This window comes from Centroberyx affinis, unplaced genomic scaffold, assembly GCF_046629955.1.
Source record: "Centroberyx affinis isolate AG114_WGS23_722 - 3 ecotype Tasmania unplaced genomic scaffold, CSIRO-AGI_Caff_v1 ptg001223l_1, whole genome shotgun sequence".
Taxonomy (NCBI): domain Eukaryota; kingdom Metazoa; phylum Chordata; class Actinopteri; order Beryciformes; family Berycidae; genus Centroberyx; species Centroberyx affinis.
In genome coordinates, this window is record NW_027279738.1 from 1 (window position 1) to 26,002 (window position 26,002).

At 42.3% G+C, this 26,002-nt stretch overlaps 3 protein-coding genes, 1 long non-coding RNA gene and 1 other non-coding gene across 10 annotated transcripts; 1 reads left to right on the top strand and 4 right to left on the bottom strand.

Annotated features, from left to right (window-relative positions):
* Nucleotides 1–26: 26 nt before the first annotated feature.
* cunh2orf42 (chromosome unknown C2orf42 homolog) lies at nt 27–4,305 on the bottom strand. Its single transcript, XM_071524696.1, has 8 exons — nt 4,219–4,305; nt 2,733–3,914; nt 2,499–2,618; nt 1,718–1,822; nt 1,363–1,470; nt 868–968; nt 588–750; nt 27–506 (listed from the first exon to the last, which is right to left on the bottom strand). The coding sequence occupies exons 2-8, from the start codon at nt 3,865–3,867 to the stop codon at nt 250–252; spliced, it is 1,989 nt and encodes a 662-aa protein (XP_071380797.1). The 5' UTR covers nt 3,868–3,914; nt 4,219–4,305; the 3' UTR covers nt 27–249.
* Nucleotides 4,306–4,884: 579 nt separating this feature from the next.
* Nucleotides 4,885–18,474, bottom strand: LOC139648525 (cytotoxic granule associated RNA binding protein TIA1-like). 5 transcript variants are annotated; one of them, XM_071524678.1, is made up of 12 exons: nt 18,355–18,474; nt 15,929–16,022; nt 15,225–15,323; nt 12,479–12,533; nt 11,078–11,165; nt 10,686–10,761; nt 10,463–10,508; nt 8,356–8,451; nt 8,181–8,265; nt 7,885–8,023; nt 7,538–7,686; nt 4,885–7,078 (listed from the first exon to the last, which is right to left on the bottom strand). In XM_071524678.1, exons 1-12 carry the CDS (start codon nt 18,378–18,380, stop codon nt 6,940–6,942), a joined length of 1,092 nt encoding a protein of 363 aa, XP_071380779.1. In that variant the 5' UTR covers nt 18,381–18,474; the 3' UTR covers nt 4,885–6,939. The 5 variants fall into 5 exon arrangements, with proteins under 5 accessions (XP_071380779.1, XP_071380777.1, XP_071380776.1 ...); XM_071524676.1 differs by having other exon boundaries at nt 7,538–7,683; nt 10,403–10,508; XM_071524675.1 differs by having other exon boundaries at nt 10,403–10,508.
* A 274-nt stretch (nt 18,475–18,748) lies between these two features.
* On the bottom strand, nt 18,749–18,819 carry trnag-ccc (transfer RNA glycine (anticodon CCC)). The gene has a single exon. It is a non-coding gene; the product is annotated as a tRNA-Gly (tRNA).
* Nucleotides 18,820–19,733: 914 nt separating this feature from the next.
* Nucleotides 19,734–23,043, bottom strand: dtwd2 (DTW domain containing 2). Its single transcript, XM_071524695.1, has 6 exons — nt 22,723–23,043; nt 22,412–22,502; nt 21,995–22,089; nt 21,658–21,874; nt 20,749–20,877; nt 19,734–20,411 (listed from the first exon to the last, which is right to left on the bottom strand). The coding sequence occupies exons 1-6, from the start codon at nt 22,884–22,886 to the stop codon at nt 20,232–20,234; spliced, it is 876 nt and encodes a 291-aa protein (XP_071380796.1). The 5' UTR covers nt 22,887–23,043; the 3' UTR covers nt 19,734–20,231.
* Nucleotides 23,044–23,125: 82 nt separating this feature from the next.
* On the top strand, nt 23,126–24,695 carry LOC139648535 (uncharacterized). 2 transcript variants are annotated; one of them, XR_011695578.1, is made up of 4 exons: nt 23,126–23,199; nt 23,489–23,597; nt 23,971–24,171; nt 24,293–24,695. It is a non-coding gene; the product is annotated as an uncharacterized lncRNA (long non-coding RNA). The 2 variants fall into 2 exon arrangements; XR_011695577.1 differs by having other exon boundaries at nt 23,128–23,199; nt 23,971–24,695.
* Nucleotides 24,696–26,002: the final 1,307 nt, after the last annotated feature.

A 26,002-nucleotide genomic window follows, 5' to 3' on the forward strand; every position in this document is an offset into this window, starting at 1 on the left:
AACCATCTAAGACAATTCAATTTGAATAGTAATTGTTTATCTATCATCAGCATCATATTAACATGGATATAAGTCACATACTTCATATCTGACCCTTGTCATGACAAATTGGGGGTTCATAAATGTCCTAGAAACACAGTTACAATCAATCATTGCAGACATTCACACTGATTACTGCATATCAACAGTAGAAAGTGATCTCAGGTCTGTGTTTTGTGTTTTGTGGGTGGCAGTTAACCATTCCACAACTCAGACAACTACCTGGAGGATTTCAACGGTCGGTGTGTTTTTGGGCTGGGTGGAGTCTGCTGAGGACTTGCTGCGACCTCCCCTCTCTGTCCCGCTACTTTTCTGGCTCAGTCCGTCACAGAACTCCGGCTGGCCGCTCTGCTGGTGGCCGAATTCGAAGCAGATCCTGAGCTCCCCGACCCGGGAGCGAGGGAGAACGTCCGGGATCCACTCGATCACGAACGGACTGGCCTCCTTCTGATCCGCTGTGCACGTTCCTAGCAGAGATGTACACATTGCTCAGAAGAACCTCACGCTTTCCCTCACTTATAAACATGACCCGGAGCAGTCTTACTCACCGACTTTGAGGAAGGTGCGCAGCTCCATGGGTCGTATAGCCTGCGGCCGATCCGTCCTGCAGCCCTCCGGCAGTTCTGGTTCAGGGGGAGGCTCGGGGCAGCGAAAAGGCGAATAGGAACCATCAATATTCTTTACAAAACTCTGTGTCAGCTCGAGAGGCAACTAGTGGACACGGACAGAGAGGTAAAAAAAACAGTGTTTCACTATACATTAGACACAGAGAAAGTGAACAGAGGAATATTTATGAGAGAGAGAGAGGGGGGGGGAAAGAGGGATTACCTCCGGGGTGTCAAAGATGCGTTTGACCTGCATGAGGTTAGTGATGTGCCAGGTGTACTTGGAGAAGGAGCCTAGAGGAAGACCGTCATTCCTCACAAACGCTGGCATCCACACGCAGAAAGAGAAAGCGGGTATGAATAGGGCTGGACGATATGGTTGAAATCAATATCACGATAATCATCAAGGATTTTTTTTCGATATCGATATATATGACGATATGGTGTGATGTCAAAACTTAACTGAAATTTTCACATAATATTCCTACCATACTTCATTTTGTCTGAGTTTCTAAATAAAATTTGCTTGTTCTCATCAGTTCAGACAGCAGAAACTGTGCGTCTCGATATCCCAAAATCACCATATCATCACAATATAATCCCACTGAAAGACGATAAACAATAATATTGAATTATCTAGGTATGAATTATCAAAATGATCATGTATAACTAAAAATGATTATGCATAAATCAATTTAGTAAGTGATGTTGGTCCCACCAGTCGTGGTGTTGGGCAGCCTCCTCTTCTTGGAGCCCAGTGAGAGGCGGTGCTGCAGGGCGTTGAAGAACTCCTGGGGGATATGGTACACCAGCGGCTCCGGCTTCCCTGATGGAAAAATATCCCGATTACTAACTTCTTACTGTGTGCATGAAGCAACCAAAGCCAGCGATCACACACAGACATTCATAGGGAGTGATATCACAGACTGTCAGGCAGAATCAGCTGGTAAGTGACAGTAAGTGACTTTTTGAAAAATCATTTTCAAAAAGATGTAAGCCTAGCAAAATCAAATCTGTTTTTTTGCACAGATTCACATAAAGTCTGTAATCTAGTATATGTGCTTCAGCTTTACCGTCAAACTGGTAGTGCATGGTCTGGTGGATCCTCTCTGTGACACTGGCCAGCCACTGATGGAAGCCCATGGTCACCGTATGCTCGTCCACAACCTGGGTGCTCCCTGAGACACACACACACACACATATTAGAAGATCAAGCAGCATAGCATACTCTCATTCATTATCTAATGATTCAGTTGGTCAGGATTTGTTTGTTTGTAGGTGGGCCACTATGCTCAGACCAGCCAGTGTGTGATCCTTAACAAAATGTCTAAAAATGTCTAGCCAAGGGGGCTGGAAATGGTTTGTCTCTCATAAATTAAATATTGTTCAAATATCCTCTGCGTCCAGTGCGGCCCCATTCTCTTGAATCGCGGATCAGGATTATTGCCAAAGGATTAGATAGACAGAAGAAGAAGAATAAAGATAGAGACAGATGCCTAAGACGGTGTAAGGCTCTTGAACAGACAGACAGATTTACACAGTAGAGATGAAAGGGGGGGGGGGGGGGGGGGGGGGGGGTCAGAAGTGAGACAGGCAGGCAGCACCTGGAGTTTTCAGCCCAGTGGCACCAGGGGCTTTCCTCTGACCGGCTTTCCTCAGACCGGAGGGTGACACTCCCTCTCTCCCCGCCCCAGAAGGAAAGACCACAGAGGGGACTAGGGACAGAGGCGGGGAAATTAAGGAAGGACAGGTTGGAAAAGAGGCAGATAACATAGATAAGAAATGCCAATGGCAGATTCAGACGATCACGTTTTGGAGAATCGTCGTCATCAGTATCATTGTGAAACTATCCACCAGTGAGAGACTCATCCAGGCGAAGTCTCTTTCCTTTATGGTGAGAGTTGATGGGCTCGGCCTGCTGCAGGGACTTGTCCGGAGCACAAATGATTCTGCAGTCGGCACTTTGCTGCACACCTGAGGGCACGGCAGATAAAAAGACACACAATATAAAACGATATGCTGTATTGAACCGCACGATAGATCAAATTCAACTGAAACTGAATGAGACAACAGGCTCGGTCGCCGTACCACTGGGGCTGTAGTTGATGAAAGCGGCGAAATCCGAGGCCAGTTTGTCGTCACTAGCGAAGGCACACACACAGGCGTAGAAGTGAAGGCAGGGCTCTGAAGCGGCGGGAAGAGGGGTGGAGGATCCGCTTGCCCCGGGCGGACCTGCCCCGTCAACACCGGCTTTACCTCTTCTGGCGCTAACCTGACAGGCACAGTGGAAAACGGCCTGCTGCTGCCCGTCGCGGCCCCTCCCCTCGCTCTTCGAGATCTCAGACAGACCGCCTGCCCCGACGCTCAGATGCAGGAGGCCCAGGGGGTGGTTGGAGTCGGTGTGGCACTTCACCACCAGGGTGTCCCTAGAGACGCGCTGCACCAGGGGCCCCGGGGACTCGGTGGCCAGCCTCCACAGCTCTTCCCTGGCTTGAACGGAGGCCTGCAGCCCCTCCAGGATGGAGCTCTTCAGCGTCAGAGGGGTGGCGTGGCTCTGACACTCCATGGCGTGCTTGATGTGGGTGCAGAGGCTGTCTGAGGACGAGCCCTCTTTGGAGCTGCTCGCCGCGGACTGCGATGGGCCCTGATTTGACCTTTGACCCTGTCGGCAAGAAGGCAGGAAGCAGCGGCCCAGGTTGATCCTGGTGAGCAGGGTGGCTCCGTCGCCCGTGGCTATGGCGGTATCGGTGGGAACCAGCTCCACAAAGCCGAACTGCGTGGCTGTGGCGCCTCGGCCTCTCTGACACACCGAAAACACCTGCACTCCTCCACCGGAGCCACCGCCTGCTACTCCTCCTCCCTCGTTTTCCTCTCCCCCCGCATCCCCTCGCTCTCCACTGTCTATAACCACTTTCACCACCTCTATCGCGCCCTTCTTGCTGCTCCTGCCCCCCGCGGAGCCGTCTCTGAGGACAATCCCACAGGCCTTGTTCTTGCAGCTGAGCCCACGGGTGCCATTATAGACGCCGCACTGAGGGCACTTGCGAATCCCACGCAGGGTGGCCTTGCCAAGGTTGGAGAGGAAAGCAGGAGTCGCCGGTGTGGTCTTTCTGCTCTCTCTCTGTCTGGCTGCCAGGTTGGCCTGGGTGGTCGAAGTCTGCGGTGTGGAGGAGGAGGAGGAGGCCACTCTTGATGATGGGGCTACTGCTACTTCAGTTTCCATTTTGGCACCTCTCTTTCACAAAGAGTTGAAACTGAAAGGGTAGAAACCTTAAGAGAGAAAAAAGAGAAAGCCCAATGAGATTACAGAACAAAGTGTCCCATGTCTATTAGTTACTTAACAAATGGCAAATTGCAAACTGAACTTTTAACATAAATCACATTGCTACATTAGGTTTAAAGAATATGATTTGATTGCATTGCAACTGTTCTCCATGCCCCTGCTTCAAATGTGCTGCTGCTCATTTTTTTTTTACAGTCTATGCACTGCACATGCATCAATTTGAATGTTGCACCTCGTCGCTGTTAGACACCGGCGGCTTTGATAGGATCATTCTCTAGGTGTTTTAACTACCTGTGAGCAGCCTCGGTTTGAGCAAATTCAGTTTTTATACTCGGGCCTCCTATTCCTCTCGACCGTCGCCATTCCTCCTTACATCCCAACAGCCGCATTGCGCCTGTAACGACACTCTGCATTGGCTAGAGATGGTCACATGTAAAAAAGGGTCCGCCTCTCCAGGAACACTGAATCATGGGAACTGTAGTTCATAGAATCGACCACCGCTCGCACTGTGTTCCACTGTTGCAAACTCGGCAACTTTGTTGCTCCTGATTTTGGACACATTCCAACGTGTCTCATCTCAGACTCTGTCTCTTTGGGGATTAACAAAGACAGGGCTGAGAGTTGGAGTTTTATGGTCATTTACCAGGTCTGTTCCTTGATACCAGCTCTTAGGGGTGGAAATAAGGTAATTTACGTTGAGGTCAGTGCCCTTTCCTTTCGATCTCACAGTCTTCCCCCACCATACTGATCTGTTATCAGGGAGGAGGCTCACACAAAATGCACAGGGCCTTTCCAGATGTGAGATGACAATGATGATGCATGTGGGTGCAGTTACTACAATCACAATCAAATTATAAGTGATGGTAATCTTTGTCAAACCCTTCCTTCTCCACACTATTTTACTTTCCCCTCCAGTGTTAAAGATAACAGATGCAGACAGTACAGATGTGAGCCGTTTAAGCATCAGCATTTTAATGGGACAAAGCAAGAACATGTTATTGAAGCATCAATATAACTTCCCTTGCCAAAAGATAGGTGGAAAATATTCTCAGGCACTGCCTATTCTTTGATAATTGGTTGGTTAAATTAAAAGTAACTAAAAATAAGGCAACACAATGGATCTCTTCCAACTGTATTAAAACTCTATGGTGGGCACAGTGCAAAATTCTGATCCTTATCAGGTTGTTTGATAACATTTAGGCTCCTAATCTATAATAACACCAAAGTCATTATTTAGGTTTTAAACACAGAATAACTTAAACTCTACATTACTGTGCAGTCTAAATCCTTTTGCATTGCATAGCAATGCTGTTTGTCTGGAAAAGTCTGGAAAAATCAAATGTTGCACTGTCCCTACTGAACAACAACATGGACCGGCACTGGACAGGGATGGTACTGCCAAAGAGTTGCTTCTATAATCCATTACCCCAACCCTTCCATCATAAAAGCAAGCTTCCATAATTAACATCATTTTTTTTCTTTATACAGCTTCAGTACAATTGAACAGACTGTTTGGTTATTTACATAAAAACAGCCCGCCAAAAGAAATTACAAAAGAAAGAAGTGGAATGCAAAACATTTCAAAATACCTAGTATTTTAACATCAAATTTTGTGAAAAGGTAACCAAGTGTAATAGTATTTGTGCAACATTTGTCTGCCTTGAAGTAAGATAACAATGGCAGTAATCCCTGCAATTGGTTTAGTTGAGATATTGAAAATCTAATTAAAAAAATACAGTTGACATCCATTTCATCTTTTATAAACACACATAAAAGGTCTTACATTTCACATGATTCAATGGTGTCATTGCTTCAACATTTCTTTATAAGACAGTCCCAAAACAAAACACAAAAGGCAAAGCTCTTCATACAATGTCAGCAGTTTTAAATTGCTTAAAAAAAAACAAAAAAAAAAAGCAAGAAAAAGTCTCATTTTGTCTATTTATAATAGCTGTAGCAAAAAGAAAAAAAAAAATGGCATAGTCCTTTCTGATTCATGAAAAAATGAACCGGACATGGTCTTATGTGTGTAAATGCATCTGTTTATGCACACACACACGAGCACACACACACGTTTCTTATCCAAAGGCTGGGATCTTCACCTCTGATGACAAGCCTTTCCTTTCACTCCTACCCACCTTAAAGGAAAATTCCACCAGATAGTCTTATGCTGTTATGAATCATCAATTTGTGACATTCAATGCATTCCAGGAGTTATTTTGTGATGAAGTGATGCAATTTACCTTTTGTTGTATCTGTTTTTCCTCAGCCTGCCTTGTCTACTTCTACTTCAGTTAGCGATTTCCTACATTTCCCAGAATGACAACCCCAGACAATTTGGCTGGACTTGTATTCAGCTTGATTGTACGTGTAGGTGGAGAGTGCAACAGCGATAGCATAGTGAGAGCAAGAGAGCGAGAGGTTCCAGTTGAGAAAAAGCAAGAGTCTTGTGGCTGCGTTGTATTATGGACTACTGAGGCTGCTGTCGATGGAGAAACTGATCTCTCTGCCTCTTCTATGATGGATTTCTCCTTGTATGATTGTTGAATGGTGCAAAATGGTGAGTCTAAAACAAAGCCCTTTCTCTTCAATTCTGTGGGACTGACACCAAAACCTGACGTTTACTGTAGATGTTTTAGATTGAACATTTTTCTCCTGTTAAACTCCATTGTAGCTATGCTGGCAATATCTCAACCTGACGGCCAGTTATCTGCCGGAATAAGAAAAGTACACCACCAAACAACAAAATGCACCCAGGAATGCAATGTGCATCGCCAATAGCTATTTTTTTTAACAGTGTCAAAGTGTTTTAGGGTGGATTTTTTCTTTAAACTTACAGATTTGGGCAATGAGTGGGGGTATGGGCTGGTAGGGAGAGAGCATACCAACCTCCCTACCACAGATTAATTATGTGTGGTAACAGAGAGGGCACATCTAACTCCCTCTTTCCCCAACAAATGATCATCCTTGTGGCCTCAGAGTATCAGAGAGTGGGCCCTCCTCGGCCACTCATCAGTGGGTGTGGTAGCCAGCTGTGCCCATGCCAGCCTGGTTGGTTAGGACCGTCCCGTTGACTCCCTGTCCTGGCTCCACCACAGCACCGTTGCTCACCGCACCCACACCCGTCCATCCAGCCCCAGCATGTACATGACTGTAAACACCAGACACAGAGACAACATCGTTAGCAGACAAATAGAGAGTCAGATTGTGAGAGAAAGTGGAGTGGACAGTAAGTAATGGGTATGTGGGCAGTGGGCATGGAATTCACAAAATCAGAGGATTGACGGGTTTCGGGAGGGAAGCTGAGATAGATGGTGCAAGAAAAACGGCAGTGCTTGCAGGAGAGGACATTTCAAAAGCAGAACTACAAAGGCATATGACAAAGGATGATAGAGAATGTCTAAATACGGAGGGCATTTAGAGGACACGGATAGATTGAAACAGAAGTAACACAGGGAGCCTACAGCTGCTACAAACAACAACAGAGTATACCGGCACATGGTGTCTTTTCATTTGAACATTGCGCAGTGAACAAGACCAAATGAATTTTGCATGTCCTGGGTAACATTCCACAGCCGCTCCTTTCGCCTACTGAGGCTCAGTTACTCACTTGTAGCCCTGCTGGTTCCAGGTCTGGCCATAGACTCCGTAGGTGGGCATCTGCCATCCATTGGGCACATACTGACCAATCTGCTGGGTGTTACCGTACCACTGACCCCACTGACTGTAGGGCTGTGCTGTAAAGCCCACTTTGTTCTGCTGAGATACAGAATGATATTTTAGGAGGCAGAATATCATGGTGGGCATAGAGCACAACAACAATGAAACTGATGTTTCACTGTGAGACCTTCATCTGATAAGTTATGCGTTTTCCTCTACACCTAGCAGCTGACCATCATAAATTATTTATGAAGCTAAGGGTGATCATGATAGACAATCCTTGGGCTTCTTACGTACCTGGGGCACCTGTACCTGCTGTATGGGGCTAGCCACATCTGTTGTTTCTTTGCCCCAGTAACACTTGACAACATAGCCCTCTACGGATGTACCATTCACAGACACAATGGCATGAGCTGCTCCTTCATGGGAGTTAAATCTGGACACAGAAGAGGGGTGACACAAATTAGACTGTTCAAACTAAAGTACACAGAAGTTAGGTTCATATTTGAAAATCCAATTTTTACAGCATGAAATATATATCTGCCTGATCTGACAGGTCAATCAGACACTACCATCAGGCTACGCAGGCTTACCTCACAAATGAGTAGCCTTTGTCTGGGAAAACACGGATTTCCATTATTTGGCCAAAGGGTGAGAAGGTCTGTCTCATAATTTGCTCTATAAAAAAACAGGAGCTATATTAATATTCCATGTATGAGTAATGCTTCTAAAATTGCAGCTTGATTTCAGGGAAGGTCTATGACTGACCTGTGAGACCTGCTGTGACTCCTCCGCAATACACAGTGCAGTTGTTGGGGCTGGATTGGTTCACCACTTCATCAAACGATAGTTGCTTGGTGTTTGCTGCTTTCCAAGAAAGACATAATTAGGTATACAATCCATTGCTTTATTCCATTTGTTTGTGTTTTGTCCTAGAATATTTCTCACAGTCAATAAAAGCTCAACTGTAGATGTCTAAGGTAAGAAAATTGTAGGAACACATGTCTGCATTTGTCATCTAGGGACTTCAAGCATAACTCAAAATGTTGTCAATTGCTTCAACATAGAGCTACTTATGACTTACTTCCGCAGGTCTCCAATAGAGTCCTACAGGGCCAATGGATGTGCCAAAAATAAAAAATAAAAACACTAAAAAGACAAATGTACAGTTTGATGCTACCTTGGCCATTGCTTTATTACTTCCTTCTTTACTCTATGCTGGCTGCAGCTGCCTGTCTACATGCACTGCTGTGTAAAGTAGTGCAAAGTAAATAGTGGAAGTTGCCAGGTCATGGATCGACTGAAATTTAAATACATGTCTCCTTACACAGAGAGCATCACCATGCTGAAAAAGACATGCTTTAGGTGCTTTTGGGGTTGATTTCTTTGAGAATCCATTGGCCCTATAGGACTGTATTGGAGAGCTGCACACACAGGCAAGTAAGTAAGTAACTTTAAGTTACGTACTAAGTATCATAATTTGTTTGGATGGTGTGCTGTAAATCATGCTTTTACCCACCTTTCTTCAAATGGTGGATATCTCACTTTGGAACAAAACTTCTCATATATAAATACACACACAGATAACTCCAAAATAAAGGAAACACCAACATAAAAAAATGTAAATTCCATCATTTGTTGTTTTGATGGTGGTGGAACACGTCTCTGGCGCTGCTCCAGAATCTCCCATAAGTGCTCAGCTGGGTTAAGATCTAGCCACTCAGGTGACCATAGTATAATTGTTTTAATGCTGAAACCGTTCAGTGACCACTCTAAGGGTTCAATGGACCTAAACCACGGCAAGAAAATGCACCCCATACCATGACAGAGCTGCCAGAACCCTTTTCCGTGGAAAACAAGCACATGGGCCTGTAGATTTCTTTTGGCATGCTCCACACATGTACCCATCTGCCTGTTGACAACAGGGTGAAGGATGACTCATCTTTCCCCTCACAGCTCAGTAGACCACTGCCTGTGTTCTCTACACCAGTTCACTAGCAAAAGCGCATTTTTAGGTATAGTAAGGGACTTTGGGCTTATGCTCTGGAACCCAACCATGCTATGCCTCTCTGAGTTTCTTGACAGGTTATTCTTTATGAAGCTGCCTGCACATACCTTAGATTGACATTTGCAGTCAACTGATTCAGAGTTACTTGTCCGTTTTCCTGGCATCTCAAACCTTTGCACGGACATCAGATTCAAGGAGTATACACTTCTGAACATCTCTCTCTTCCCTCAGACTTCCATGCTAACATCAAGCACAGCCACTGTTCCTCGTAAAACATCAGTCATTTCAGCAGTCTTTGTCACTGAAGATCCAGCCAAATGAGACCCAGCCATCTTTCAAAGTCACAAAGATCTCTTCTTTGAGCCATGGCAGCCAAAATAATAGGCAGTTGGCTCTGCCCAGCAGTTAATACATAACCTTAGACATGATGGGATGTTAACTTCTTAATTATCTTAGGGATCACACCGGGTAGAAGCGTTTACTGTCAATATACTCTGTATCCCTCAGTTATACAAGTGTTTCCTTTATTTTGGCAGTTACGAGTATGGCTTAAAAAAAAGAAAAACATGGTTCATGTCATGTTGCTATTAATGCCAGCTAAATTATCAAGAGCACTAACCGAATAAATTCAATTGATGATTAAAAAAAAGTGATGAAGAAAAAGAACAATACTAAACAGATTTTCCCCTACTGGCTTTACCTTTCCGAGTGCACTGACAGTAAAATGACGAGTTTGTATGCTTGCAGTGCAGTACCTCATGCTGGCTAAAAGAGCTCAATCAATCTTTAATGTCTTCGTGAACTCACTTTCATAGGTAGTTTTAGGGGGAGGCTTCCTTGTGGCCCAGTTGGTCCTGATCTGCCTACCTCCCAACCACTGTCCTCCCATCTGTTGTATGGCGTTCTCTGCATCCTGATTACACAGAGGAAACACACAAATTCCTGAGTCAGCAAAATCAAGCACGACGTATCTAACAGTAAACCCTGACCCGAATTAAGTCGACAAGCAGCACCCACTAGTGTTTTTTCTCTGTCCTCTAAAACATGCAAATGATTGCTTAGCCCAGCAGCTGCCTACGGTCGCACTTACCCATTTGTTGAAGAACGAGACAAAGCCATAGCCTTTAGATTTGCCTGTGGCCATGTCTTTCACCACCCGGGAATCACTGTGGACAGACATAGCACACGGTAAGCCAAGAAACAGATGGCAAAAGTAAGCTATACGGACTAGCCAGAGCCTTCCATTTCATGAAATACTGCATTTCTTAAAAACGTATGTTTAATAAATGCTGCAAGAGAGATTAACTCTGACAATTGTACGTTTTATAAAAGGAAGGGTTTTGAGTGAGTGCACCCAGAACAGCTGGAGATCTAGATATGATATACAGTAGATACTTCAGATTAGCATGATTTACTCAATCTAGGTCTCAGACTTGAAGCGTTTAAGAACCACTGCTTTGATGAATGTGAAGATATACTTACGATATTTTCCCAAATGGAGCAAAAGCCGCCTTTATGTCATCTGTGGTAATTTCAGGACTTAGATCTCCAACAAAGACATGAAAGTGACCTAAAACACACATTCACATTTTTAGTCCATACAAGAAAACAATGCTTAGCACAACTGAGATAATATATCATGGTTTGTGTTATTCATCATTTACAGATCAATAGTAAAAACTCCACAGAAGGCATATATATAATTGTATGGATACATTCACATTTTTCCAGGGCATGTCCATCAACAATGAAAATATTGGCTACATTTAAGGACAAAATTATCATTTGTTTTGTTTAATTTCTTTCCCCATTCTGATAAGCAAATAGCAATTTGGATCACATGTTCAGGTTATCACACTTTTGGAGCAGCAAAGATTATTTTGCCTTCTTTTGACGATCATACAATGCACTGCTTTGTGTTTGAGACAACTTGTACTGCAAGTTGTCCTACTTGAGCCACCACAAGTAGGGCTATCTCACTTAACAATTCTGAAGGCATGAGAAAAGATTTTTTTGGCACAATTAAATGTAAAGGCAGCCAGCCCTTCAGAGTTTGATTTTTATGTCACTAAGCTAAATAGTACTGCATGGCAAAAAATCTCTAGGCCTCAATCCAGGAATGTGTATGTGTGGAAGTTCTGCTTCTTTCCCTGAGGCGATTACTTCCAAAAGGGGGCGGCATTTTATCTAGTTGAAACAGTTTTCTCCGTGCATCTTCCAGCAAAATGCGGCTGAATCAGGTGCTTCTCAGCTCGAGGACAGCAAAGGTCTAAGTTCTTTTGTTGACACTGACTATGGCAACTCCCACCCTTGGATTCATTATCCAATAGATTTGAAACTCTGTTCAACCAATTATCCAATGACAGTTGTACACCTGGTCTAGGTTGACTATATATGTTGTTTGCCTCATGTCTTTGTCCACTTTGACTCTGATGAAGACACAGTAGTGTCGAAACGTTCGTCTGTTTGCGCAATTAAAGGCTGTGAATCTATCAGTGTGCTCCAGTCCCTTTTGTTTTCCGGTATTTTATCTAGCCTAGTGGAGAATGTATTGAATTTGCGCAAAAGCCTAGAAAATGTCTGCGGTGAGGGATTTCTACATACTGACGGAGAAAGACAACAAAATTAAATTTTTATTTCTCCAGTTCACATGGTTGAGTCTTAGTCCATCATGAGTGTTACCCCCAACACTCGTGATTAACAATTATTTGAAGGGATGTCTGAAAAGCTTACCCCGTTCTGCACATGTATTTGTATGAAATTCGTACAACAATCTGTATTGTACTGGACGATATGAGTGGGGGGGGGATGAGATATTGGTATTGGCCTCAAAAAAACAATTTTCCATGGAGAAACCATTAATCTTTTTCAAAAACTACTCACTGCTTGTGTCTTTCTTCTGGCAGCTTGGGGTAGTGGCCCAGTTGACTTTGACCTCCTGCAAGAGAGATAGATGTACAGCAAGGGAGAGAAAGAGGTGAGAAGTTAAATCTGCCTGAAGATGTGAAGGTGTTTTTCTGCTGATTAGAGGACTTGTCACACACCAGTGTTACTTTTGTCATATTTTGTGATTGAGAAATCTTGTGGTCTGTTTACACCCGCTTTGGGTTTTTAAAACACCTTTGCAAATGTATTTATCCATTTATATTTATCTAAGTCTATACAATTTTGTTTGCATAAATTAATAAAACTTAATAAATAAAAACAATGGAGAGTACAGAGGGACATAAAGATTTCACGTTCATAATTAGGAACATTTCAGGCTCAGTCTAGTAAAAATTTGGAGCAAAACTCTAGGAAGTAAGGTCCAAATAACAAGGGACTTACAAACAAGAGATTTATACGAACTTGTTATACTCCTCAAACGGTCCTTCATTACCTGTTGAGGATAAAATATTTTCAACTGAATATGTCTTTATTGAAGTTGCTCTTATCTGGATTCTATGTGCAAATAATTTTGCAAAAGAACACATAGCAATAAATACGGAGGGGGACAGAAGAGCATTATTTCAAATAGGTTAAAGAATGTCACATGTAGCATGATATCACAACAGGGCCATGTTAAATTAACTTGTACATAGATGGCATATCACTCAAGGAAAATGTCCATTAACAAAACAGAGATGACATGGACGATAAAATGACGAGACAAAAACCCAAACAGCACTCTGCTTTTACTTATGTAGATGTAAGGCATACTCTCAAACATGCAGCATGAACTAATGAACAGCCCAACATTCAGATCAAGAAGAACCTACAGTTAGCCGTAGTTTACTACACAGGTTAAACTTACAAATAAAGAGACAGAGTTATGAAATTATCACATTGCGAGTCATCATCAGGATAATGACTCAGCACAGCACTGAAACATGTGAAACTGTTTACTGCCACTGGTAGTCAGGAAGGAATGAAACAGAACACAACTGTCTTCAACGAACAAAATACAATTGTGAAAACAATCTACCACAAACAATTTACTATCTAGATAACTGCATGGCATCCTATATACCAAGGCAGAGGATTCAGCTACGATGATTTTGGAGGTGGTCAAAATCATCTTAACTTTTGTAGGTATTTAATGCCTCGTCTGAGGGGTCAACAGAAAATGATCCAGAAACTGCTTCACACACACAGCAATGACTGTTGACTATTGAAATATATGCTGACTGTTGTTTTGTTGTGTGTAAAATAAGCCACTGTGGCGGACTGACTGCATAAAAGGAAAGAATTTGCTCCATAGGTAATGAAGTGGGCTACGTTAAGCAGCTCAGTAAAAAATCCTCCTCCTATATTTTGGTTTGTTATTAGCCAGTGCTGATTTGAAGATTTGAGAACTTTGAATTTTGAATGAATACTGAATTCTCTCACACACACAACTTAACAAAATTACACAAGATAATAGTAGGCCATACCTCTGAAAATTGAAGTGACTGGTAATGAAACAAAGGATAACTACTGGGTGTATTACATTAGTGCACAAATTAAACAGATATAGCTTGACATTTGAAATATGGCTAAGATCAGTACTACTGACTTTTCATAGCGTCAATGTCTGTTCCAAAGTCAAGCATAAGCCTAGATCGACATTTTCTGTGGTTGCTTTGTCTGTGTTCTAATAATTTATGTGAAATGTAGGCTATATGGGGTAAATCATTTGTCATTACCTTTTCATGGTTGTCAAACAGCAAGATCATTAAAATGTTTTTTCTAGAAGTCTCAAAATACTACCTTGCCTCCCCTCTTGAACGGAGGTTTGCACAGAAGTTTGCTAGCTTGTCAGCATTTTGCAACTTCCAGATAATTCAGTTATTATGATCATGCAGTTGTTTGACAGACGTTAAAAGGTTATGGGCAATTAACAACACCACATACATTTCACATAAAACGCAACCACAGAAAATGTTGATTTTTTTGTTTTGCCCATAGAAATTTAACAGGGTTTTGCACTTATACCGCACCTTGCAGGCGTGGCCCATTTGAAACATCATGCCATTCTTATCTATACACTTTTGTAATTACAGGCACATTATTATCAGACTCCAATATTTTTTTTACCATCATGGCTTTCATGTTTTCAGTACATGGGAGTGACTTGGTGATCTATCTACTGACTTAATGCCAAAACAAGAAAATGTCGCCAAGGGGTCCTGTGGCTCAGTGCTATAAAGCACGTACCATGTAAACACAACGTCCTGGGTTTGAATCTGGCCCAGGACCTTTGTCGAATGACATCAACCTCTCTCTCCCAATCTTTCCTGTCTATCTCTACTTTGAAATAAATACTTCAAATGAAGATGAAAAATGTTGCCAAAAAGAAAAATGAAAGAACCAAAAGCAAACCAAAATTGTTATTACAATTATTTCACCTATTGTTTTTAGAATTGTGATACTTTAAATTCACAGCAGTCAGATCATGGAAAACAATGCAGTACTCCTGGTTTTCCCACCCCAACCATGTTTCCAATTCAATATGGTGCACAGGGGAATAAAGCAAAATCAGTTAAGCGGAGTAGGAGTGGGGCAATGAGATTAATTTTACCAAGATACAAGTTCTTTGCTCCCGCTTACTTCCAACCCTCCCCACCAAACCTGGAGCTAGTTGACTCACCCAGTAGATATGATAGCTTACCTTACCCAGTATTTTCCGACCGTTCATGGCTGCAATTGCGGCAGTAGCATGTCTATACTCGTAGAACTCCACAAAGCAGTATGGGTCATGACCTGCTGTCTGGAGTGGACAGGAAAAGGAGATAAGTCACTGTGGCAATAAAAAGATATTATCGTTCCACGATAATATTTGTCACGCTGAGTCAATGGCGCTGCTGTTCAGATCCCAGTCACATCATGGGCATATTTTTTCTGTAATGGCAAGATGGTAAAAAATGGACCTGTGTCTACTTGGGTTCAAGCCAAAAGAGAAAAGAGAGTCCGCGAACCTGAATAGAGTTGGGCAAGTTGTCCATCCACCGTCATTAATCGGCTTCCCTACCAGCCAGGGCTAAGGTAGCATTCCCAAACCTAATACATTTCCATACCAGTTAGATCTACTAGCGACTAGATATTTGCAGGGAAATTTGTTTTAGATGAACCACTGTAATTACAAAGATTTGGCTATGCAAACCAGTACCAGAGTCACCTGGGGCGAGTGAGTATATCGCAGTACAAGGTGAGGAAGCAGGTCAAGGTTTTGTGGTATGAACGCGCAGACTGAACAGTGTTATAGGACACTTTTCATTAGACTTGACTGCCAAAGGGGCATTTTGTGGCCTAAGTATTTTAACGAGCGAGAGAAAGACAGCAAGGCAGAGTATGACAGAAGGCAAATGAACTCACATCTATCATTTTACAGCTCTTGCAGGGTCCGATCTGGCCAAACAACTGCATGATGAGGGCCTCTGTCACATCCCGGGACAGATTCCCCACATACCTAGACACACAGAAAGGACATGATACACACAGGGAAGAAACAATGTCAAACTGAGAGAACATGGATTCTGGAGGTTATAAAACATCAGATAGGGGTGAGAGGCATTCAAGGTTATCCAAGGTTATGCATCTTGAATCCAAACAAGAGGAAATCTTGACCACATACTGTGAAGCAAGAAGCGGCTAGTCAAGCACATTGCCTTCCTCCAGGAGTATACAAATAGATGTGCAAAAATAGACACTCTAGAGTTTGATTTCGTTGTTAAAATTCAACTCCATGTCCAACTTTACCGTTTGCCCTAGTGTGCAAGCTGTTATCTAGAGGTCCTCGCAGTGCTGCCTTTAGGTAGGGGTGTGAATCTGCAAAGACTTTACATTTTGATTCACGGGACTATAATGCATTCCTTTTAATTGTGTAAATAAACGTAACATACGGTCATTATGACAATCATAAATATCTGGTTTTGGAGCTCTTCATAGCACCGAGACAGCTCTTCAAGGTGTTGAATGACTTGTGTTTTCTAACACAGGAACAATCCTGTTTTAGTTCCCCTATCTCTTAGTGCAGTGCTTTTGGCACAGCTGATCATACCTTTACTTAAGCATCTCAAACACTGGGTTGGCATCTCTGGTACTCCAGACTGTTTTTTCTCCAATCTGCGGGATAGAGCCTCTGTTGCTACTGGGAAGTCCAGGTTATCATTTAATTTACTTGTGGTGTCCCCAAGGAGAAAAGCCCCTTTCATGAACTTAGATGGCCTACTTTTGCAAAATTTAAGCACTCACCTTCCCACTATCTTCCACAAAATTTCTACACTTATTCTCATTATAAATGGGGGGCGCAACTTTGCGTGGCAATGTCGCTGCCAGTGGACATTCACCTAGGCTTTCTCCCCACAAAGAAAACCACTGTTTAGCCTCTTGGGTGTCACGTACTCAAACGTAGCTTCCTATGGTTTGATGTAAAGAAGTCTAGGAATCGATTGCACAATTAATAAAGTCGGAAATAACTCCAGAAATTTGGATTTGGAAATCATGCAGCCAAAGATCGGACTCAAGATGCCAAGTAAACGCAAATGAGTTACAGTGACATCTACAGGCCGTATGAGCAAGACGAGTGTAATTTTGCACTGAACGAAACAATCAGCAGCTATACATACTTGAGTGAGTGCGGCCACGAACACGTGAGCTATTTTGAGACATCACCTCTCAGTCATTAAAAAACGATGCTTGAGGCCTTACATGTACTCACTTGCAAAAAAGGCAACTACTAATCTCCCTTTACCTTTGCTGGCTTGAGTTAGAATTAAGTTAATCTTTCAGAGTTAATAAAGAACGTAATAGTGTTGCAAAGTTACAAGCCGTTTTCAAAATCAATTGACCGTAATCATGTTAATAATCATGTCAAACATCAATGGACAAAACGCACAACTAGCAGCCGGGTTAGCAGCCGGTTAACTGCAACTATATTTCAAACATTGTGCTTGTTACAGAGATGGACACGTCTGACTAGCATGCTTGCTGAAAAACACTAAGGTTACCTATCGCAACCAGAGAGTGAGCATGGCTATTTTCTAATTAACGTCATGCCTTCAATTACATTAGCTAGACAATGCGTTGACGTTATATGATTTAAACACATTTTAACTGATAGCCATGCGACAAGAGCTCCACCACTTACGTTTGTAGTAACAAAGCTGACACATAACAGGGACCACCCATGTTAAATATGAATGCACTCATGATTCTATACGTGCCTTCTCTTATATGTACAGACCCTCACACCAAACTCCGTTCAAACATCTGGCAGTTTAATGTTGCCTTGGTCATCGGCATACTTACATACGCCGTAGAACAACAATTAGGAGAAATTAAGCAACAAATAGTCACTCTTCAATTCGGCACACGTGCAATACATCAAGCAGCATTTATTTTAATAAAACAAATTAACTTTTAGAAATGGTTCGCCTGTTATTCCAGCAGTCGTCTTCCTCCAAAATAAACCGCGGTTGGCGCTAGCGAGCAATGTGAACCGATTCTAAAAGTTGAGATTTTACTGAAATACAGCGCTGCTCGGTGGATTATCAATATGCCGAATACACCAGTAGATCCCAGCGATTCAAAATATGTCTTAAATCATGTTTTATGAGGCGTGTACGTTTACCGACAAGCAAAGCTACGCTAAATTCAAAGATTTTTACCTGAGTTTGGCGTGCCGTTCTCTCCATACGAGAGAACGGGGCTATATTCTGCAAGGCACTCTAGTCTGGAGGCACTGAATGTTATGTGACAAGGCAAATGGATAGTTAGCCAACATTAACACACACACTTACAGGGTCTTGGGTTGTTCGTCGTCCATTCTGTTCAACTTGCTGGCCGAGTGTAAGACGCAACCCTGAGAGCGAATCCACGACTGTCGTGGGCAACTGCCTGTGACACTGTCAAATTATTTTATTGCGCAGTATAAACTGATCTACCGCCCCTGTTAACTCCAATGTGAACAAAAGGTAGGCGACAAAGATGGCGGAGAGACCGGGGCGAATACACGCTTCGCATGCATGTGCTCTGTACGCCACTGTAGTTCAGCCGAAGGCAACTTGAAAGCAGTCAGCAATGCGAATACTGACAGCTGTTAATGAAAACAAAGTACATAGTCTGGTCTTACTGTTGTTGTTGATTGTATCCGCGTGCATACTTTGAAGACTAGTGGAGTGAAGTAAAAAGCCGTGCGCCGCCCGGGAATCGAACCCGGGTCGCAAGAATGGGAATCTTGCATGATACCACTACACCAGCGGCGCCGTTAAGGACAATACTGTTTCCCCTCCACGTTTTGTTCTCGTCAGTCTTGATACATTGTTATGACTTCTTTTTTCAAAAAGTATCAAATGTTATCCTTTAAATGCATTTCATCGTCCATAAACGAACCGTCCCACAGGACCTACAGAACCGTGCAATTTCCCGTCTGCACAGTACACATATTACCTATTACCTGTGGCTTAGGAGCAGGTAAAGATCTTGTTCAGAGTTTTCAGAACAATTTTAATTGAGGGAAAACAGCGCAATCCGATGGCCCGGTGTCAGAGAGAGTACAAAATAGTGAAATATAAAAATAAATCTAAATATGTGGGCTCACTCTGTAGCACTGGTCTGTCTGTTGTACAAAAGTCAGAAAAAGAGCAGCTTCAGCCATCACAAAACGATTTTTGGCAAAACTATACTGTGTAGTTTAGAGAAGTAAATTCTGTGAATGTGTCTCTCTGTGTCAGATTATTTCAATTCCACAGCTGTAACTTGATCCTTGGAACAGTTTCAAATAATGACTGTAGTGGTGTATCATCCCAGCACATTCAAATATAAAAAAAAGTATATAGTAAATAGTAAACCTGCTGGTTTACTATTTTACAATTGTATTTTGTTTTATTTATTTACTGTTACGTTTTGTTTTGGGGATATGAGGGATTTGGATCAAGTTCTCAGCATTTGCAAATTATTATCAAATCATTATTTCTTACTAAAATTACATAGTCCAGTTCTAAAAATGAGCAGATAGTTTCCACTTTATGAAACGGCAAAGTTAGAGACCTAAAATGAAAATAAGGTCTACGTAGACTTTGTTCATTCAGTAGATGTTATTTATGGCTTGGAAAATCTTCTCATCTGCAGTCAGTGTAGCACTTTAATCTTTGCAAGTAATATCTGATACAAATCCCTAGTGCAGCTAACACTGTATAATGTAGCTCATTTTAAAAACAAAAAAGCTAAATATCATTACTGAAAATTGCCGAATGACCTAAAAAAGAAAGAGCAGGTGTAGCCATATAAATTAAATCATGACAAAACCAGCATGATAATAATAAATTGCAAGGAAGAACTATACAACAGCTTATTAAAAAAGTCAGAAAGTCAGAAACCTGACTCATTAACTGTCACATTATGACACTCCAACTGCAGCTTTCGTTTGTCATTAATTTATTTAAATGCATGTATAAATGCATAAATGACATTAACCAGGGTAGAGCAATTATCCTTGAAGATGAAAAATGGAACAAAAAAACAAAAAGAACTCCCAAAAAGTGCGGTGCTTCCCTTGCCCTTACCCTGGTGCTGCTACACGCTGCCCTGACGATGCAGTCTATGCTATCCAGATACCAGCCAGCTGCCAACACACACACAGATGGGTGAAGTCTGCTTTTCTGGATCAGTCAGTCCCTCATCTTGGGCAAATGTTTCGGTCAGTGACGAGCTTTTCCATCCTCTTTATCTTGCGTTTGTTCTTGGGCATGGGTTTGTCATACATGCCGTTCTTCAGTAGGTGCTCCTTGCTGTGGTGAACCTGAGCGCCGTGCTGCAACTGGAAGGAGCAGAGAGCTCGGAGGGGCCGCAGCAGCACCTGGACAAATACATGGGGAAGGGAAGCGTGATGAAAAAACACAATCAGGAGAGGAGACAATGTATTACATTTATCCTATTTCTTTTGTAACGCATCCTCTGTTAGCCAGAGGCTTCAATGGCACCAACTTCTTTAGTAGTTGCATGGACCAGTGCACTCTACTGGGAATCCATCTATGTACTGTGGCTGTATGGCTTTAGATCAGACTTCACTCTTACCTGCCTATACTGTTAATGTTCACTCTACTATCTGAGGAACAAATACATGTTTCAAAGCAGATGGACACTCCACCTTACATAGTAATAATCTAATAATAATAGTTATTCAGGACTGTCACCTCTTGGATGTCGTCATCCCGCTCCAGGATGGACAGGGCGACAGCAGCACACTCCAGCGTGGACAGACAGATGTTGGAGGGTTGTGTGCGGATCACATACTGACTGGACAGAGCCTTACTGAGTTGCACCTGGTTAACCAAACCACATTTCGTGTAAGTGTATTATTCTCTCTCTATACCAATGTTGGCATATACAAGATACTGCCTTTTATGAATTTAGGGCTAGGAAAACAGCCTGGGGATGAAAAAAAGTTTCTGAGCTGGTACAATTAAGATAGATGCACAAAAGCAAAACACATTTAATCCAGTGAAGTCATCCACACTAGGGCTGAACAATTAATCAAAATTTTATCGAAACCACAATATGGCCTACTGCAATTTTCAAATCGCAGGAGGCGCAATATTTGTTAAAGGCGAAATGTGTGTCAAAATACCATTTTAAATTAAATATTGTCGTGCTGCAGAGATGTCCTGGCCTACACATCATATTCTACAGACTTAAGAAAACATCTTTGTTTGGTACAGATCCCCGCAAAAATCACACCATAATCATTTTAATACATTTTTCAATGAAAATGAAAATAATGGTGTAAAAATTATTATTATTATTCCCTCTAATATCGCAAATCATATCGCAATTGCAATATCAGTCAAAATAATCGCAATTAGATATTTTTTCAAAATCGTTCAACCCTAATCCACACATTGATCCATTGAATCCAGGTCTATTTTTTAGATAAAAAGATTAAAGTATGTACAGCTTTAAGAGGCCTACACTACACAATTAAAGACAGAGCTTTTTAAACTCCTTTCAGCTATTGACCGAAATGAGCAATTTATTATCTTGAATTTCTTTGCACCAGAACCCAGACTCTCACTCGGGTCATGTCAGTACACAGTCACACATACCTGTTTAGGCAGATGGAGCAGGCTGTTTCTGAGGAACATGTATTTAGCCTGGCTCCACGTGCCATCTATGATGATGATGTTATGTCTTACAGCGTCCACTTCCTGGTCTTCCTGACCCCCCTGGTTTTGCACTAGCTCCTCCAGGTTCTGGGCTTTTGGGCCTGGGTACAGTATCAACGTTCTGCTGTCCCGACACACTGCAGCTAGATCTGGGTGCCTGAGTAGAGGAAAGAGAGCAAATCTCAATACCATCTTGGACTTAAGATTTCAGTGACAATGGTATTGTAATCCACATAACACAGAAATCGTCCTCAGGGTGTTAAGAAGTACTGCTTACTTTTCTTCATTAAACCTCCTTCCAACTAAGACATTGCATTTTCCCGGTGGCAAACACGCAGCAAGGAGAGGGACTGTGCGAAGTACTCTACTCTCCTGAAAGCACACCAGGGGTTAGTGTTCAGTGGTCTGAGACCATGTGCCAGTGAGAGCCATGTGTATGCAGGTTTCCATTTCAACCAAACACTACACCATCTGAGTTCAGGGGTTAGCTCTCCCTCCCAGGTTAAATGTGTGCTAGTGATTGATCAGCTGGTGTCCTGTGTGGTTTCAGTGGAAACCTGTACGCACACGGCTCTCAGTGGCACAAGGTTACAGACTACTGGGTTAGTTCAAAAGTTGACTGATGACATAGAAGCTGTGTTTTGAACGTGCACAATCATATTTAATGTCAAGGGCATTGTAACTCAGGGCTCACCTCTGCTGGGTGCTGCACTATGTACAGACATGTGGAGACCTCCAAGGGATGCAGTGGCAGAAAAGGACAGAGACACACCTTCTGAGGGCGACTGCATGGGAGGAAAGTTGGAGACCAGAAGCTGTGATAGCTGTACTTCCCAGCCTAGCCCCTTCTGTTTTAGCTGGTCTTGGTCATTCTGTACATAAACCTGCTGCCTCATTAGAGCGTATCTGTTACTTGAGGAAGAAAAGGGAGATGAGGGATATCTCCTCGCTTGTCCAACGGCTAACCTGCTAGCTAGCATTCAGCTTCCAGTTAATTAAACTCACCGGCATCGTACACATGTCGGTCGTCTCTCACAAACCTCGACAGGCAGGGCAGCTAGGTCGCCAAACCCGTCGACTAGTCCATCTTCCGAGGAGGAGTTGTCGCAAGTTACTGGTTCGTTTTCGTCCGAAGAGACCGACAAGGAGAAATTAGGGACTGCTTCCATCGCGGAGTTAAAATAGAGCTAGCATCAACTTAGCTACCTAACAACTACCATAAACAGAGCGCCGAGCATGAGCTGTAGCATAGAAACAAACGGCTAAAATGCCGTCTAATCAGGCAGCCTTCGGAGGCATCAAGTCATGTCTCAACCGAATATTTACAAAAATGCTGCCTGCTGAGGTGCCTCCAACTGGTTTTGAAGGCAGCATAGACGTATCCTTCTTTGATTGAGATATCCCACAATCCCGTGCGTCCGCTCCACAGCGCTGACAGAAAAAAACAAATGGCGAGCAACAGCCCGGAGTTCGTGTACAAATGTAAGTTATTGTTATTTTTTTAACCTCAGATTTCTACCGAGAAGTAGACAGTTTAGTCACTGAATGTCCATTCTCTTTTGATGTATAATGCTTATTGAAGAAATTTGTTCTGACTTTCGGATTCACTGAAAACAGACTTTTTGAGGTAATCCTATCCGTTATGTTAGCTTACTAAGCAGACCATTGAATTATAGCCTAAAAGCTCGTAAGTTATAGCCTTAACTGTTAGTTATTTAAAACGCAATGTTTGATCGTTGGTTAACCATTATTGAACTTCACCATTTCAAAGGGTCGACGGAGGATACCACTGCCTTCACTAAGGTCCGGCAGGTGCAGGTCCAGACTATAGACTGGTCCACACTTCACAGGGCTAAAAACAGCGCCCTGAATGGATGGAAGTAAGTTGAGCTGACAAAAGCATTTTTTGTTGTTTAGTAGTGAAAACATTCCCATCCCTAAATTATACCAGTTGGCTATTCAACAGACAATAATTATATTGTAGAAGTAGCCTGAATGTTAAACTATTACTACTACTGCTACAACTAGTATTACTACCTCCACTGTTACTACTAAGCTACTACTATTACTGCTACTACTGTTATTACTACCATTACAACTGCTATTACTCCTATAATAATAATTTAAAAAAACCAAAACTAAAATAGTCATGGTCGCCCATGTGCTCCTGCAAGGCAGACAGCTGAGCAGCAATTTGGTCTCTCAGGTCACTGCCACTGACTGTCTCTCCATCTCCTCCTTCCTCTTCACCAGGTTCTCCGTCCTCCACCGGTAGGACATCCCCATTGCTCACACAGATGTGCAGAATTGTACAAGCCATGACAACATCAGGGACGAAGTGGTGTCCACCTCCAGGGCGTGGAGGAAGATGGCCCTCCACCTGGCCTTCATCATGCCAAATGCTAGCTCAAAGACAGAGGGAGCTCTAGCATGGCATTGAACTTGTCAAGCCAGGTAAGTATTTATTTAAAATGGATTATCGCAAGCAATCCTTTCACATACTTTACTCACATATGGGAAAATAATTAATACATTAACCTGTGTTGTGCCACTCCTCTGACTGGGTTTTTATAAGGTGTCACCAGGGAGACGGGCCTCTCCATGCATGGATACCCTCCATCACCCAGAGGGAAGGTGCCCTGTGGTGGATACACCCCTCGCCGATACAAGGGACTGTGCTGGAGGACCCTGGAGTTGTGCACGGAGCCAGGGAAACCGACAGATCATCACTGGACGTGGCTGTGTGGTCACATACGGCCTGCAGCTGGATGGAAGGGAACAGCTTGCGGTTCCGATAAGACCGAGCTTCTGGCTCTCCAGCGGGTTTGATGCAGATGTGACATCCATCAGCACCCATTAACTTTTGTGTATATAGTTTAGTTATTGTATATTGTATATATAACTATTATTGTATAACTATTGTATATATAACTATTATATATAGTTGCATTAGTGTAATTGTGATTTGTTATGTAGATATGTAGTTATTTTTTATTGGTTATATATTTATGTTCAAATAAAGTACAAAAAGCATTATAAAAATGGTTGATTATTTAATAGCAGAAACAGTACTTGAAATGTTTTTAGTAAAAGTAGAAATAGCGTATTCATTGCAATATAACTTCCAGTATAACTCAAGTTAAAGTCCTACATTTAAAACTGTAAGCAGGCAAAAAATATTGCAGCCTAAGCAATGAAATGGTTATGAAAAATAAACCTAGTAGTTGTGTTTTTTATGTTATGTTTTGTTCATTTTATTTTATGGCACTTACTTTGTAACTTTGACGGGAAAAGTGCATACATTTCGCATATCCATTCTTTCTATTCTAAGTCTATGACCGTGAGTCTTGATTTGGCAAGTTGACGGTAAGCAATCAACTCGTTGCTGCCATCTGTCGCTGAGGCGGGAAAAAACTGGTAAAAAAAAAAGTCAGAAAACAGGGAAACGTAAATTTCTAACGCAAGATGTCGCCAAAGCCCATGTTAAAGACTACGCGAGTGGATCGGTCACAGATAATCCCACTTCTTCACTTCTTTTAAAACAGTGGTCCGCCACAGACAAAATACTTGCTAGTAATATTTTCACAGTTCTCTTTACATTTTTTTTTATTTATTTTTTTAATGCATTCATTAAAACACACACATGACGTGTGTGTGTGTGTGTCCATGATGATCCATGATGGTCCATGATGATATGGTGATTTTTGGATATCGTGACACACAAATCTGCCGTCTAAAATGATGATAACAAGCACATTTTATGCTTTATGAATATTATTTCAGAATTTCAGTTTTGTTTGCCATCACATCTAACATTACCATTCGGTTCAATTAATTTGATTATTTAACGTGATTTTGCATACTTGAGCCATACTGTTATAGGCTATATATCAATATCCAAAAAAAACTCAACCATATGGCCCAGCCCTACTGCCATGCAAGACTCACTCCCCATGGTAAATATGGCTCACTGCTCAGCTGCAGATGGGACCTGAGAAGATCCCACTTCTATCAGGCCTAGCTCTGATAATATTAGCAAATAATTCTCAGCATTTGTTTTAACCTGCTTTGATTACCAGATGGGTGGGGGAAATACTTTCAAATACTTTCTTGCAATTGTTTAAAGTTCGTGGCAACTGTTGTACTGTCCTGTGTGTCTAACCACACCCCTCTGGCCTTGGTGTGGATAATGCAGGGAGAGGCACAGACAGCTAGAGTCTAAGGTTTGGACTCCTTTGTTTTAATCTAGATTGAAGTCATGGTTGTCTTATTTGTAGAATGCAGC